Source organism: Rasamsonia byssochlamydoides (assembly GCF_041956645.1).
Source record: "Rasamsonia byssochlamydoides strain NRRL 3658 unplaced genomic scaffold VTN77scaffold_1, whole genome shotgun sequence".
NCBI lineage: Eukaryota > Fungi > Ascomycota > Eurotiomycetes > Eurotiales > Trichocomaceae > Rasamsonia > Rasamsonia byssochlamydoides.
Genome location: NW_027192384.1, coordinates 898,776 through 913,844, shown reverse-complemented (window position 1 = coordinate 913,844; position 15,069 = coordinate 898,776). Strand labels below are relative to the sequence as shown.

The window sequence follows — 15,069 nt, the reverse complement described above, 5'->3', positions numbered from 1 at the left end:
TTTAGCACATCAGCTACTCTACTTACCTAGGAAGTAATTATAGGAGAAGCTATTAAACTGTGTGTGCTACGAGTGCTACCCGCCGTCCTTCCCCGCATTTTTTTTTACCCCAGATTCCGTAGAATACAACCCTAGCTAGCTTTTCGTAGAGAATTAACCCGAAATGCCGAAATTAGGTTCTGTACCTACTCTCCTCGATTGATTTGAGATTTTGAATGTTGTACTGTATGTACATACAATATATGAACTTGCTCTCCATGAGTGAGAGGCAAACAAACAAACACTCAACAAAGATAGGGTTATTCTAAGAAAGGCGAGAGGAAGTACTGTACTGTACATAATTTAAAGAGGTTAGGTTAGGTTAGGTATATATACCGCCTACATCATGAATCTTCTTTGGTTACCTTTACCTCTTCTCTATCTTCTACCTCTTCTGCAATACGGCCTATTCGTCGACGCTGGCACATTCATACCGTCTGATAACACCTCCTGGCAGCAATATATCGTCGCTCCCAAGAGCCGTCGAATCGCACCCATTGCGATCCTCTCTCGGAGCGGGAATGTGTCCAATGCGGAGGCCCTCATCACTCGAGAAGGAGTCACTCGTCTGTATCGCGCCGCGTCGTCAGATGACGTCCCACAAGTGGTGCTCGACTTCGGCCAGAATGTCGTCGGCTTCCTCCAGATCTCCTTCGCAGGGGCTTCTGCCAACAACCCAGGCATCAGGCTCGCGTTCTCCGAGACGCAGGAGTATCTCACCAAAGTGTCGGACTTCACCCGGTCCGACAACGGGGACACCATCACGCCAGGCACGGATCAGGTTGCCGTTCCAGCTGCTCCTGTCGTGTGGACGGATGTCCACGGCTGTCAGTATGGCAGTCAAGTCTGTGCAGACGGGCTGCACGGGTTCAGGTACCTGCGGCTCAGCCTCGATGCACTGGCTTCGGACGCGCCGTACGCAGAGCCGTACGGCGCCGTCGATATCGAGTCCCTCTCGCTCAATTTCACGGCCTATCTGGGCCTGCCGGCCTCGTACACGGGCTGGTTCGAGTGTTCGGACGAGCAGCTGAATCGGTTCTGGTACGATGCGGCGTATACGGATGAGATGGTCATTGATACCTTTCTGGCAGACTATGTCGATCCCCGCGACGCGGCCAGTCCGAGTCTGCTGGGGAAGACGGTGATCTTCGATGGTGCGAAGCGTGATCGAGATCCCTATGTGGGTGATCTGGCTGTATCTGCGCGGACGGCATATCTTACGCATATGGATGCCAACGTCGCAGCGCGAAATGTCATTGCAGACTTGGCTGACCACCAGAGAGAGGACGGCTGGATCCCACCGGCTTCGATCAACAACTACACACTCCCACTATTCGATTATCCCCTGTGGTGGGTCACCACGAGTTGGGACTACGTCCTCTACACAGGCGACCTCGACTACGCAGAGACCTACTATCCGAATCTTGTCAAAGTCCTGGATAGCTGGTACCCTTCAGTGACGAATGCCACGACAGGTCTGCTTTCCAAGGGCCTCAACAACACCAGCGGCTATGGGGATTATGCGTTTCTGCCGCGAGAGGGTGAGATCACGTATTTCAATGCGCTGTATGTCCTGGCCCTGAAGAACGCGGCAGAGCTTGCTACCGTTTTCCAGCAAACAGACGACGCAGCTCGGTGGCAGCAGCGAGCTGAGACAGTCTCCCAAGCTATTAACGAGTATCTGTGGAATGCAAATACAGGCGCCTATCTCGACTCTTCAACAGGCAGCGTTCGCCACGGCCAAGATGGGAACGCCATCGCGATTCTTGCCGGAGTCGCCAATTCGTCTCAGGCACGGTCTGCTCTGGACTATCTGGCCAGCCATACCGCATTGCCCTACGGCAACGCCTTCATGGACAACGACTCCCTCGTGTCGGGAGGCTCCACGCGAGTGTATGCGTTTATCTCTTACTTTGACATCGCAGCGCGCTTTCTCACGGGGGATGCAGACTCAGCAATCGACGAAATCCGCCGACTCTATGGCTGGATGGCGGACCACGACCCCGGATTGACGTTCTGGGAGGGAATCGGTGCGAATGGCTCCGCCTACGAAGGCGCATACACATCGATGGCACACGGCTGGTCGACGGGCGTGCTGCCCGCGTTGACGAACTACCTGTTGGGGATCCAGCCGACTGCGCCAGGATACCAGCGCTTTTCCGTCCGGCCATCGTTTCCTGCCGGCGTGACTTGGGCGCGAGGACAACAGGCGACCAAGTTTGGACCGGTGTATGTTGACTGGAGTGTCGATGGGGGCAAGATCACGATCAATGTTGACGTCCCTCAGGGGACGGTGGGAGATATATCCATTTCCCAAAGCGACAGCAAGCAAGTAGTGTATCTCGACGGAGAGGAAGTATGGGATGGTTTTACGTCCAATAGAGGGAGGGATGTGCAGCAAAACGGCGGGTATATCACTCTTGTAGGAGTGTCGCCGGGGAGTCACTCGATTCTATCAACATCAACCCTTTAGTCTGTAGTCAGCTTACTTAGATAAGGTTGGACATAGCTACGTAATCTGAGACTTCTCAGGTCTAGACCATCATTCTTTAGCTTTTTGGCTTGAGATGTTTCGGGTCGCTACGTCAATGGAATATGAATAAGAATAAGCTTACGGAGATGAAACTCCAGCGGTACGGAGGAGATTGGCGGATGACAAACAACAGCAAATCAGGAGAGTCTGAAGAAACATGCACTGTACTGGATCTTGAATGGTAAGTGATTCGATAGTGCTTTGTCGTCGTCATAGCTGACTCTTTGTGCAGTACTACTGTCCTAAACTAAAACGTTTCCGGCGCCTAACAAGGAACTCAGGTTAATAATAGTCTACCTGTCTGTCCTACCAGCCAAATTCCCGCGCGTCAATGCATCACAGTTTCGACCAGCCTGCTGTGTGACTTCCCAGTAGACACTACAACATCAACGATCACATACCTAGGTATCTATCTAGGAATTGTTTCGTTTCGATGCTGATTGAGGTCGGTGGGGACCGTGTGGCGGATTCTCTTTGTGACGCATGCTGCAATGATTGGCTGGTGGTTAATTCCTTCGCTTAGTGCTGCAAGGTTGACTGTTTCAACAGTGACTCTGGACTGCCCACGCCAATAATAATAATGGCCCATCCACGCGTTCGTTCGTTGGACTCGTCAGGATCGATCGTCAGTTCTTAGAGCTGAAGTGGGCTCTTGGTGCTGGTCCACCTGCCACCGGCTAGATCCGGTGATCCGTGATGCCATGCCATGCCTTGCCATGCCACTCTTCCTGATGAATCGATAAACGTAACAGGTGGAGAATGCGCTGTAATCTCATTCTCCTTCTTGCTGGGTCCTGCCCGCCTGAAGAATGCGCCGCCTGCCTCTGCCGCCTGCTTCACAGCTGGCGCTTGCTTGGTGAATTCTTCTTTCTGAATCTACTCTTCAGTAGATGACTGTCTACTGAGGGGGTGCGTTATCTTTTCTCGTTTCCTTTCATTCCCATTCCGTATTCTGTATTCTTATGAGTCCTCTATTGTGCCCCCGCCCTCGATGCCGCTCTCCACCCGTCTGTGCAGTCGAGGGCGTTGCTGGATTCTCCTCCTCTCTCCGTTCCTCAGCTTGATCATCCTCCACCTGCTGCTGAGATCCTACACGGGCGTCAATTCAACTCTCCTCAAAAATTTCCTCACCGATCTTCGTCCGCTCGATCCTCACAACACAAATAATGGCAGCACTGCTGGCCACGGCGCGTGCTCTCCGCTTCCTGGCATGGAAGACGTCCTGGTCGTTCTAAAGACCGGCGTGACCGAGGCGCTGGAAAAGGTTCCCGTGCATATCCAAACCACCCTGCGATGCGTGCCGCACTATGTCATCTTCTCCGACTTCGAAGAAAAGATCGCGGGCGTGCAGACCCACGATGTGCTGCGCAATGTCAGCCACGAGATCAAGCAGAGCATTCCGGAATTCGAGATCTACAATCGCGTGCAACAATCGGGACGGGAAGGGCTGAGCAAAGCGGATTTTGGGGACGACTATAACGGGCCGTTCGGCAGGATCAATAACCCAGGATGGAAGCTGGATAAATGGAAGTTCCTGCCCATGATCGACGTCGCGCTGGCGGTGCAGCCCACCGCCAAATGGTACATTTTCATGGAGGCAGACACGTACCTGATGTGGCCGAACTTGATCGCGTGGCTCGCACAGTTAGATCCCGATCGACCTTTATACCTCGGCTGCCAGATGCAGATAGGCGAGATTGTCTTCGGGCATGGCGGGTCGGGATTCGTCCTCTCCAACCCGGCGATGAGGAAGGTTTCGGAGTATCGTGCCAGCCATCTGGAAGAGTTAGACCGGTTGACAGCTGATCAATGGGCTGGAGATTGTGTGCTGGGCAAGGTGCTGGCCGATGTTGGCGTGCCTCTGACCTGGTCATGGCCCATGCTGCAGGGTTCCCGGCCGTGGGACATGGACCACTTCGGCGAGAGCTATGATAAGAAAACGTGGTGCTATCCGGTGGTCTCGTACCACCACATGACGCCTGCTGACATCGAGGAACTATGGCAATTCGATCGAGAGTGGTTTCGAATGGTAGGTCGCCAGTCCAGTAGCCAATCGTCACGTATGAACTGGTAGCTCGTATACTGACGAATTTCTTCAGGACAACCCCGAGAAAACAAAGCTGCTCCTCCACAACGACGTCTTCCGCGAACTGATTCTCCCGAACATTCTCGCCCCGCGCGCTGACTGGGACAACCTATCCGAGGATCCAGCCATTGTCGCAGTTGACGGTGATAGTACCCTCCCAAGCTCATTTGACGACTGCGAGAAACACTGTCTCAACGACGCCGGATGCCTGCAATACGCCTTCCACTCCGACGGGCGATGTCTGACCTCGAAGGTCGTCAAGCGGGGCGTCAGCGTGAGCGGGAGCAAAAGCAGGAGCACGGATTCAACCGTGCATTCAGGCTGGATGACAGAGCGCATCTTGCCCATGGCCGAGAAGCTTGGTTCTGCATGCTCGAAGCCGGATTGGGTGTTTCCGTAACCCATCACCTACACCTCACCTCACCTCATCCAGTCTTGTCTTGTCCGTCTTGTCTAATCTTGTCTCATCTCGTCTCATCTCGTCTCTGGCACTTTTTTCCTTTTTTTTTTTCCTCTCTTTTCTTTGCTATTCTGTCTTTGTTCTGTTCTGTAAAAAATGTCCTTGACTTACTTGATTTCTGGGACGGAGTCGGAGTCGGAGTTCAGAGAAGGGAAGGGATATGCATGTTTGCATTTGCATGTTGATTTGCCTTTTTTTTTCCCCTAATTTTTTTATGGGTTCAGCTGGATTTGGGCTACAATTTACATACGTGACGATGCATTCTTGCATGATGACAACATAGATAACTCACAAGTGAACGAATGAGATTATTTATAGATCTGTCTATCTAGGTATCAGTTCAGTTCAATTGAATCCAAATCCATGGTCTTGTTAGAAACAGACCATATCCTACAACAAGAGTTATGTCTAGTGTACCGTGGGATTCCTTAGGGTTTTTGGCTTCTGATGGCTTTCTACTACTACTACTACTACTACTACTACTACTACTACTACTACAATATAAGGATACAAGGTACGAATCATGATTTCACCGAGCCTTTCTTATATAAGGAATGGCACTATGTACATACAGTACAGTATATATATAAGGTTGATGAGTCTGCACAATTGGGGCCGTAGCTGACAAGTCGGACAAACAAAACAAATTGAATACAACAATCAATTAATCAATTAATCAATCTATCTATCTATTTATCTCAGTAGTTTATTAGGTAGGTTTTGATATGAAACGTAAAAAACGTGAAATATCCCCAATCAATGTTACTACGGCATTTACGGTACCAGTTTGATTGATCTCTGAAATCATCACATATATATTATACCTGGAACAAGTCCTTTCGACTGAGCGATCAGATCTGCTATAAGCAATGAAAGCAAAGCACGTGGAAGAGATTGATTATTCTCAATATTTAAACTCTTAGGGACAGACCTCTCCAATTCAATTCAAGTCTTATTTAAAAGGAACGACAGCAAAACATTAGGTAATAGGTACCTATTACGTACACACATTATTAGGATTTGGATGAACCATTCCCGATGCGATGTGAACCCCCGTTGTAATCAATTATTAAGTGATTAATTAATGGGGCACGACGTCACGCATGAGGAAAAGCATGATCGAAGTTGTAATATACATTACACGTCATGTCATTGTCATTCATGCATGAGGGAGGGAGGGAGGGAAGGAGGGAGAAAAAAAGACTCAGATGGAGTCGAGTCTTGTCTTCATTATATACCATCTTCGTCTTCATCTTCCTCCTCCTCCACACGTGCTTCTCTCATGCATTTACAGGAAGTAAGCCGCGACGGCAGCAACAGCCCCGGCAACACCGCCCATGTTGCTCATGACGTTGGAAGCCGCACCAGTGAAGATAGGCGTGCTAGGAGACGCACTGCTACTGCTGCCCGCGCCGGTAGAGTTGGACGAGCCAGTAACCGTAGGAGAAGGGGCAGAGATCATGGGGGCGGGCGACGAGCCGACAACAGGAGTGGGAACCGCCGATGACGAGCCAGTGGCCGTAGCAGAGGCGGAGGAGCTATCCTGAGCCGAGACGGAGGGGGTAACGGTCTCCGAAGGAGAAGAAGAAGCAGCAGGGCTGGTGCTGGAACCACTGCCCACGGGCGGAACAGAGATGGGGTGGCCGGCAGCAGAGCACTCCGAGACGACGACGGAGGAGACGGCTGTCGCGATAATCAGCATGGCATAGCGAAGTCGATGGAGACGAGACTTACCAGATTGGTCGGCCACAGAGCAAGCCTTCTGCACGCAAGGAGTGACCTCACTGACGAGGTTGGGCTTCTCGCAGTGGCAAGCGAAGTCGGTCAGGCTGGAGCACCCATCATTGCTGAGAGCAGTCACCAAGCAGTTGATCTGATGCGGCTTGTTAGACGGGACTATCCTTTAAAATGTATGTGATTGATGGGGATTCTTACCGAGCACGTGGGGATGTTAGGAAATTGGGCGTTGGCAAGGCCTGCCGCGACGAGAGCAATGAGAGCGTGAGAGAACTGCATCTTGATTGAATCACCTGTGTTGTTGAAGAAGCGTATTAAGGGCGAAGCGAGTGGCAGGAGATGGAAGATGCGAAACGATGCTCTGTATTGCTTCCTTGGTAACCCTGCTGAATCGACCACGTAAACGAGTGATGGCTGTCGAATGAGAGAAAGTCTACTGGAGGGTTGCAAAGACCTCTTTATAAGTTTCAGGAGGCACCGGAGGTATGCTCGAGCCCCTTAGCAGACCTTCCGGAACTATCACATAGGCGGCTACACACAGCGTCGTGTCGAGGGATTTTGCTAGTACATAACAAATAAGGCCGCCGGCCGGCTCATTTCCCGAAAATTATTGGGCATGTTCAAGGCCAGGGTGCAAGGCCAGGGTCTCATTGAATGGATCGTCGATTAGCGGCTCAGATATTGGTTCTTCCCATATGCGCCACTCATAGAGATTGTAACGGGGCCCTCGGGAGCCAACAAACCCCGCAATTCTAAAAACAATTAGCATGACAATAATCAAGACAAAGACAATGAGCAGACGCTACAGACGTAATTGAGAGGGCATACATATGTATGTACTCCGTACTGCCATCCAAAAAGCAAGGATTCTCAGTGCTGTGGCAAGGGGCTGGCAGACAGCACACGCAGGAAAAGAGCTGCGACAGCAATTGGTGGATGGCCTTGTTGAGAGAGGGGTCGTTGCATGCTCGATCCTGGAGGAGGAAATTAGGCGGTTGCTTGATTAGGGCACGCCTGATCCGGGGTAAGGACACTAAGGTTTCTTGGCGGCAACGCTAAGAAATCTCAACACCCAGCGCTTCATCAATGCAACAGTGCTGTTCGGGTAAAAGTCATCATCAACCGTCGAAAATTAGCCATGTCCTGGAACATTCCAAAGTTTGAGCAGTCTTCAACTCAAATTCTGTCCGTTTCCCCGGTGTCACAGGCCCTGATGTCCGCTCATGTGTGTGACGAGAAAGATTAATACGGACTCGTGCCGAAACCCTGTGTGATGATTGACCCACTCTGGGTGCATCCACTCTGCATCCACCCAGGAAAGGCGCTGCGGAGAAGCTACCTAGGTGGTAGAGATCGTGTAAGGACTCCCGTACCTAGGTATATGCTCCGTACATGGTTACAACATCGCAATCTCCTGGTCAGTTTGGCTCCGGTTGAGTCGTTCCTCGACGCCGGTTGACAGACGATCTCGAAAATGGGTGTGATCAAGGTTCGTACCTGCGTCGAGTAATTATTCCACAAGCGTGAATGGATTTCTCGGTGACCTGCTATTTTTAACTCTGAAAGTTTGGTGGGTGAAGTATGGGAAATCATATCCGCATCCAAGACGACGTGTGAGATTGCCGAGGTTTCCAACAGTCTGTTGCCCTCGTCCTCATCGGTCGAAGCGATTCGAACTTGACAAGTCAGCTGGCAGGATATGGAGGAACACTTCGTGCCGAGGCCTAAGCTTTAGCCCCTCTGAAGCTTTTTTTTTTTAGAAAAAAATTATCATCCAATGGAGATTCAACTCAGTGGAGTATCGAATCGAATGGCAATGACCAAGATCGAAGACTCGAATACGGAGTAATTGCAGCTTGCAGCTGCCGGAAGTGTCGCTGAATTTGCCGGCAAGGTCAACAGCAACGAGGGGGCCAAGCGGAGCTTCTGTGGAGTAATGCCAGTCTTGAGGTAGCTGTCTCTCCAAAACAGGTCCAAAAGTGCAGTGATGTCCCCATAATACCTCTTTCCTCTGATAGTAAGATCTAGCAGAGAACATTGTCTTCTGGTTCTCTTCTCCTATGACTCTTGATCCCCAGCTGCAGACTCCTGCTCGTCCAGAACTGAGATCCGGCGACGGGCTCTCAGTCGACGAGAGAAATGGCTAGTCAAGGAGCTGGATATATCCTCGCCAATTGGACTGGAAAAAAAAAACTTGTGACTGGCTCCGAATTGGCGATAGGTCAGGTGTTGGTCGACCTGCACCGATGTCACGCTCTCCAGGGGCTATTCCTTGGTGCTGTAGCCAGCCCCGCACTACCATTTCAGCAATCCGAGGGCGGTTGGCTCCTGCGAAGTGAGTGGCAAAGGATCGATATCAGTCTATATCCTGGGTATTCTAGACGTTCGATGGCTTTAGAAAGGATCATTAGCTGGATTCATCCAAAGTAGCAGTTCAAGGGCACTCTTATTGGGATCGACAGAGACAGAGCCGTGGTAATTGGAAACACACCCCGATAGAAATGATATGTGTAGCCTAACGTACCTTCTCTCCCCATAATTTTGCAGTCATTACTAATAGGTCACATCTTGAGGACAATCGTAGCCTTTCAGGTACGCCCCTGTGCGTGGAGCCAACCCCGAAAGTTGGACCTAATTGCCATGCCGATTCAGTTTTCCAATCGACTGCTATTCTCATTTCATGTCCTTCTTGGTCGGAGCCATACTGACTGTCTCAAATCGCCGTACTGTGTGGTGCAGGCAGTGCCCAGCATAACTCGGGGAGCGGCAGTCAGAATTCGATTTTGCGTCGCGATATAGTCGCACGAGTAAGATTGGGAGGAAACATGAAAGGACGCAACAGCAAGGTAGACAAATTCAGGATGAGCTGATGTTGAAATAGAGCTGTGACAACTAATTTGGATATGTGTAATACGTGCCTTCCCAAATCTCGTCATACACCTGAAGAGTGATGTTATCGCCCCTGACTTGCCTTATTAATGCAGCTACTTATTACCGCGGTCTGCGGATCGTCGAAGATCTGTTATCTGCATTTTTCTTGACTTTACTTGCGTGAGCTATCGGCCATCCTTTTTAGCTGGACCTGATCCACACAACTAGGAAGTATAGCGCAGATCTCGAGTCCAGGCTCTGATGATTTAATTTTGACCATCTTATCGCTAGATCTGCGATCAGAGAGTGCCGAATTCTTCAGGTCAGGAAAGAGAACCGTCTTTCACCAAACTCATTGGCACCGAATGTTCCTTATATCACCAACAGAGAAAATCAATATCAAATAGCAAGCAGAATGTCGTTGCATAACTCATTTATGAGTCATTCACAAGACTTTCTTCACACATTGAACGACGTCGCACAACCCAGGGTAAGCTATATTATTGTACAAACCGGAAGTCATCACACATTCCAGGGTATGTCCATAATGTTACACATGAACGCCAATAACGCCATCCCGAATTCCCATGGACCAGCTTCAGCCAGCCACCCTGCCACAGACTCGGCATGAGCCGATTACAGCAATCCATTGATGCTGCCGCTGTTACACGCAATTTCATCAGCATCCGTATCAGTGTTCATACCTCTCACGACATCAGCTCGTCAACATATGCTCGCTGTTTCACGGTCTGATCTTTGAGGAGCACAGCCAAGACTTCAAGGGGAGGGTTCAGGTTGAGCATATGAGCACGTCTCCAGCGCTTCAACCTTGAGATTCCGATGCAAGGCTGTTCATCAAGGATGTCAGCCATCACTCCCGCAGATAATAAGCCTTAGGACGATAGTCAGGAGGGAAGGGAAAGGGTCAACGCACCCCGTATTGGCTGGAGAGGTCGAAGTGTCGTAGGATCTTTTCATTAATGTCAAGATCTTCCTGATGGACTGTTATCCGAATTAGCCTCAGACCTGATATATTGTAGTTTCTGCTCTCTATGCGCGAGCTCGCCCATCAGGACTCGTGACGTGGGTTACTGACCCCGAGGTGCCTTCCTCTTTTCCTCTTCCGCTTTCCAGTACTTTTTCAGATCCGCATCAGTAATCTTCAGTGCTCTTCGGTCTTCTTCGGTCAGGGGCTTCTCGATTTCGGACTTCGCTTGTTCTCTCACGACAACTTCAGCGATGTGCGGTTGGGATAATCCGGATGGCGGGGCTACTAAGGCTTGAGCGTCCACTGAAGTGTCAAGTGAAGCCTTTGAAACAGCTTCATCGATATAGTCAACATCCTTGATTTTCTTTGCGGAAACGGACGTCGAAGAAGGTTTGGTAACTCTGGATTTTGATCCAAAGGAAAGCGTTGATTGACGGGTGGTGGCACTCTGGCCCGTTCGGCGACGCGGCGGCATGATTGCAGATCGAAAAGAAGAGAAGCCAGTAATAGCTGGGGAAAAAAAAAGAATCTCCACGTTTTCGTGCTGATATGCTGAAGAAAGAGCTCCTTGTGGAGGGATTTGTGGTTGGCAAACTGGTGGAGAAGCAGACGATGTCATCCGTTGCACATGGCAACCGGAGCTCCTGCCGGGCTTGGCGAGAACGCGGAAGTCGCGTCGGGTTGGCGGGGCTAATAAGACTGCCTCATCAGGCAAGAGCGACTGAGTCGGATTGTTGTAAAGAAAAAGTGGACTGACTGGCACAGATATTCCCGTGAAACTGAGAATAAGAGGAGAAGTGAGTTTTCATATGAAAGAGGAGGAGAGAGAGGTCATATTGATCTTTCTCAAAACACTTTACAATTCATGAATTCACTCGTTCCTTCAGACATCCTCAAGGCTCACTGGGATCAACTACATAATTCGACATCGAAAGCGAAGCAGGTCAATACCCAGCTGCCTTCAATGCGTTGGACACTACCTCCACCATCTCCAGCACCTTCTCTTCCTCCAGCCGCCTGCCTACCAACTGCAATGATACAGGTGCCCTGTCATAGAATTCGGGATCGTAATCGCTTTGGATCAACTTATCCAGCTCGCTGAGAGGCTGCCATTCCGCTCCGCGTTTGACGTCGATCGATTGAGATGCATATGTCACAGGGAATGTGCATGCTGAATAGTCTGATCTGACGTCAGCCTCATGCTCAAAAAGACATTCAGTTAAATCTCTTGGAGTCCTACCGAGCACGTTCCAGGCAACAGTGTAAGAGATATACTGCTCTGTCTGTGCAAATCCGAGGCGATTAGCTGCCAGTGGCGCGACCGGGCTGATTATACCGTCCATCAGTGTCTCTCCGTTCTTTGCGTCGCCGCCCATCGATCGAGGTAATCTTTCTGAAGCTGATTCCTCTTTAGAATCATCTGTCGCAGCCTGGCTGGATTGAACTTGGTAGGATCTGCCCCGAATTGGCGCTCGATGGCCTTGACAGGCTCGTCATACTCAGTGAGTTGTGGAATAATGGCGTCACTGCCTAGTTCCGCGAACGCCTCCAGAGCTGCATCGTTCAGTTCAGGGTGGTATACTGGATCCCTGTGTGTGAAAGAAAGCAAGTCAATCTCGCAATTCCAAAACTGGAATATCAGTCATTCATTGCTTACCAATCAAACACTTCATGACCAGCGTCCGTTAGAACCTTCCTCACAATATCCAACGCACGTTCAACAGGAGGATGCGGAGTCACCCTCCCATCGTGGCGAAGAAGACCCAGTTTGAGCTTTCTGCCTGGCGGTTGGATCACATTCCTTCTCCACGGGATCGGTACGATCTTGGGGTCGAGATTCCAGGGCGCTGCTTGTTCTGAGCAGACGGCCTCGCAGAATAATCTCACGGACTGCAGAGTCCTCGACATGGGTCCACAGATGGAATATATGAAATCTTGACCGGGGATGCTTGGCTTGCCTCCCCACGTCGAGAAGCGCCCGAAGGACGGTTTCAGACCGTAGAGATGGCAGAACGCGCTGGGTATACGGATACTTCCACCAATGTCCGTTCCCACTCCAAGGGGTGAGGCCTTGATGGCAATGAGCGCCCCTTCTCCGCCTGAGGAGCCTCCAGGGGAGAGGCCCTTGTGAATCGGGTTTCGGGTCTCTCCCCAGATGTTGTTAGTCGTTTCGGCCATCATCATGGCGGTCGGGACATTGGTCTTGACGTAGAAAACTGCTCCCAGATCCCGTAACATGGTCACCAGGAGGGCATCTTTCTCTGTCGGCTCGTTTGCGTGCACTGCCATCCCGATGGAAGCTGGGTGCGGAGCGGTGATAAAGTTGTCTTTGAGAGACAATGGCAGACCATGGAGCGGACCGAGCACGGTCCCATTCTTCTCGAGGTAGTCATCCAGATATTTGGCCCTCTCCAGTCCTTCGGCAAAGAGAACCTCCGTAACGCAGTTCGTCTGTGGAAAGTGGAAAGATTAGTGTGATTTGGCTGTTCTGTCAAATCTATCTGCCTACCAATTTCTGTGCAACAGCTGCTGCTTTGCTGAAGGCCTTGGTTGCGGCCACCGAAGTCAGTTTTCTATCTTTGATTCTTTGAAGAATTTCCACAGCATCCAAGTCGAGGATTTCGAGTTCTTCGGTTGTGAAGAGGCCTGATTCCTTTGGGTAAGCTCTCAGATCCTTTGGCAGACTTTCCTCGTTCATTTCAGGGAGGGCATAAGCAGCCGCCAACAAATCGTCACGGCGCTTCCGTGCAATGGCTGAGATGTCCTTGTATTTGGGAGTCATCTTGTCGTGATTTATTGGTTTGCTATATGCCAGTTTTCCCTTATATATTTATATATTGTCTCGATAAGAGTAGTAGACAAGGGGACATAAGATGGACACCTCTCTCATCCCACTTGCAGGACTACAATGACTACTTGCAGACTTACATCGTCCCTTATTAATGAACGATGAACGGACATTGTCAGATTTGACCGAGACCAACGCTACCTAGGTATCATCTTATCTATACTCCGTCCAAACCCCACCTGTCGTGAGGGGTTGGTTAATCGATTGCCTATCTAGGCAGGACGTGCCGATACTCTACCCGAGCTAGATACCTACCTGGCATGATAGAACGACACGATTAGCTATTGATAAGGTCGAAAAGAAAATACTCCAATGGTTTCAGGAATTGCCTAGTTAGGAGAGCCAAGAACTTACCTAGGTATGTGACAGTAGGTACTGTTCGCCGTTTCTACCCTATTACCAGCTTTTGCCTGAGCCATAGTATCTAACTTCAATTCAACAGAAGATGTTCTGACTTTGCCTGATTAGAGGTTATGATTCCAGGTAACTGACTTGATGGGAAACCACTCGACCAACTTTTCAAGCTCTTTCTCACTTGACAAGAGTATTTTCATGAATAACTGTAGTAGAAACTTGATACCGATCAGAGAATGGATTTAAGAACAAGTGGAATTAAAATGAAATAAAACCCTCGCAACCCTGTGCTCTGTCGACATGTAGAATCACGTGAATGACAGACAGCAGAGACATCTTCCCATTGCATGTCCTTTGCAGGTTTAGTAAGGAGTAATACTCTATGTAAATAGATCAGACCAGAGTTGGGTGAGTGACTACTGTACATGCTTTCATCAAGAGACAACTGAACTGGTGGGAGATGCTGTAATAGTTGTCTTTTACCAACCTCTGTACTGTATAAAACTTCAGATCTTTCCCGTCAAGAGGCCATGGCATGGGCTGAAACATCTACATATTGCGGAAGCGATCATTCAAGCTCTCTTTTGACTCGAAATATATATATCTAAAAAAAAAAAAGATAACCATCGATTGAAACGAGTATTGATTCCTTCAACGGATTAGGTATGCAGTTCATGCTCGGTGTGTATGTACATACATACAGTACAGTGCTATAGACATATGCTTCCATGTGACGATGATACTGCCAAGTTCTGGTGCAAATCGGCTCTTTCTCAAACTGTTATATCTTTTTTCTCCTCCCTTCATCTTGAAATCTTTGTTCTAATAGGACTGGTTTATGGATTCCATGGCATATACCGTGGCTTATATATAATTTTGTAGACGCAGATTTGTCCATGCGGATATTCTATATGGTCATCATTGCAAATGACTGAGATAATAAGACATGCTGCTACATTGACATTAGTAGATTCATTTGTCTGTATTCATGCAAAATGTTGACTCCTAAAGCATCGAAGATATCATATATAGTTGTTTTGGGGGTGCCCCACATATCATCTTAGTCCGCGGAGATCCACTTCGAAAGTTATGTACCTAGGGACTGTTATCTTTGATCTCATAGCTCCATTCTAAGATCTTATTCCTAAATTCC

At 49.5% G+C, this 15,069-nt stretch overlaps 5 protein-coding genes across 5 annotated transcripts; 2 read left to right on the top strand and 3 right to left on the bottom strand.

The window, feature by feature from the left end:
* Positions 1-385: 385 nt before the first annotated feature.
* Positions 386-2,512, top strand: VTN77DRAFT_311 (uncharacterized protein; the record flags this gene model as incomplete). Its single annotated transcript, XM_069419024.1, has 1 exon — positions 386-2,512. The coding sequence occupies one exon, from the start codon at positions 386-388 to the stop codon at positions 2,510-2,512; it is 2,127 nt and encodes a 708-aa protein (XP_069282674.1).
* A 1,051-nt stretch (positions 2,513-3,563) lies between these two features.
* Positions 3,564-5,058, top strand: VTN77DRAFT_310 (uncharacterized protein; the record flags this gene model as incomplete). The annotated part of the gene is made up of 2 exons (XM_069419013.1): positions 3,564-4,601; positions 4,672-5,058. The coding sequence occupies 2 exons, from the start codon at positions 3,564-3,566 to the stop codon at positions 5,056-5,058; spliced, it is 1,425 nt and encodes a 474-aa protein (XP_069282673.1).
* Positions 5,059-6,406: 1,348 nt separating this feature from the next.
* Positions 6,407-7,134, bottom strand: VTN77DRAFT_309 (uncharacterized protein; the record flags this gene model as incomplete). The annotated part of the gene is made up of 3 exons (XM_069419001.1): positions 6,407-6,801; positions 6,853-6,991; positions 7,054-7,134. The coding sequence occupies 3 exons, from the start codon at positions 7,132-7,134 to the stop codon at positions 6,407-6,409; spliced, it is 615 nt and encodes a 204-aa protein (XP_069282672.1).
* Positions 7,135-10,433: 3,299 nt separating this feature from the next.
* VTN77DRAFT_308 (uncharacterized protein) lies at positions 10,434-11,189 on the bottom strand (the record flags this gene model as incomplete). The annotated part of the gene is made up of 3 exons (XM_069418990.1): positions 10,434-10,574; positions 10,661-10,728; positions 10,823-11,189. 3 exons carry the CDS (start codon positions 11,187-11,189, stop codon positions 10,434-10,436), a joined length of 576 nt encoding a protein of 191 aa, XP_069282671.1.
* A 1,178-nt stretch (positions 11,190-12,367) lies between these two features.
* Positions 12,368-13,003, bottom strand: VTN77DRAFT_307 (uncharacterized protein; the record flags this gene model as incomplete). The annotated part of the gene is made up of 1 exon (XM_069418979.1): positions 12,368-13,003. The coding sequence occupies one exon, from the start codon at positions 13,001-13,003 to the stop codon at positions 12,368-12,370; it is 636 nt and encodes a 211-aa protein (XP_069282670.1).
* Between the last annotated feature and the right edge of the window lie 2,066 nt (positions 13,004-15,069).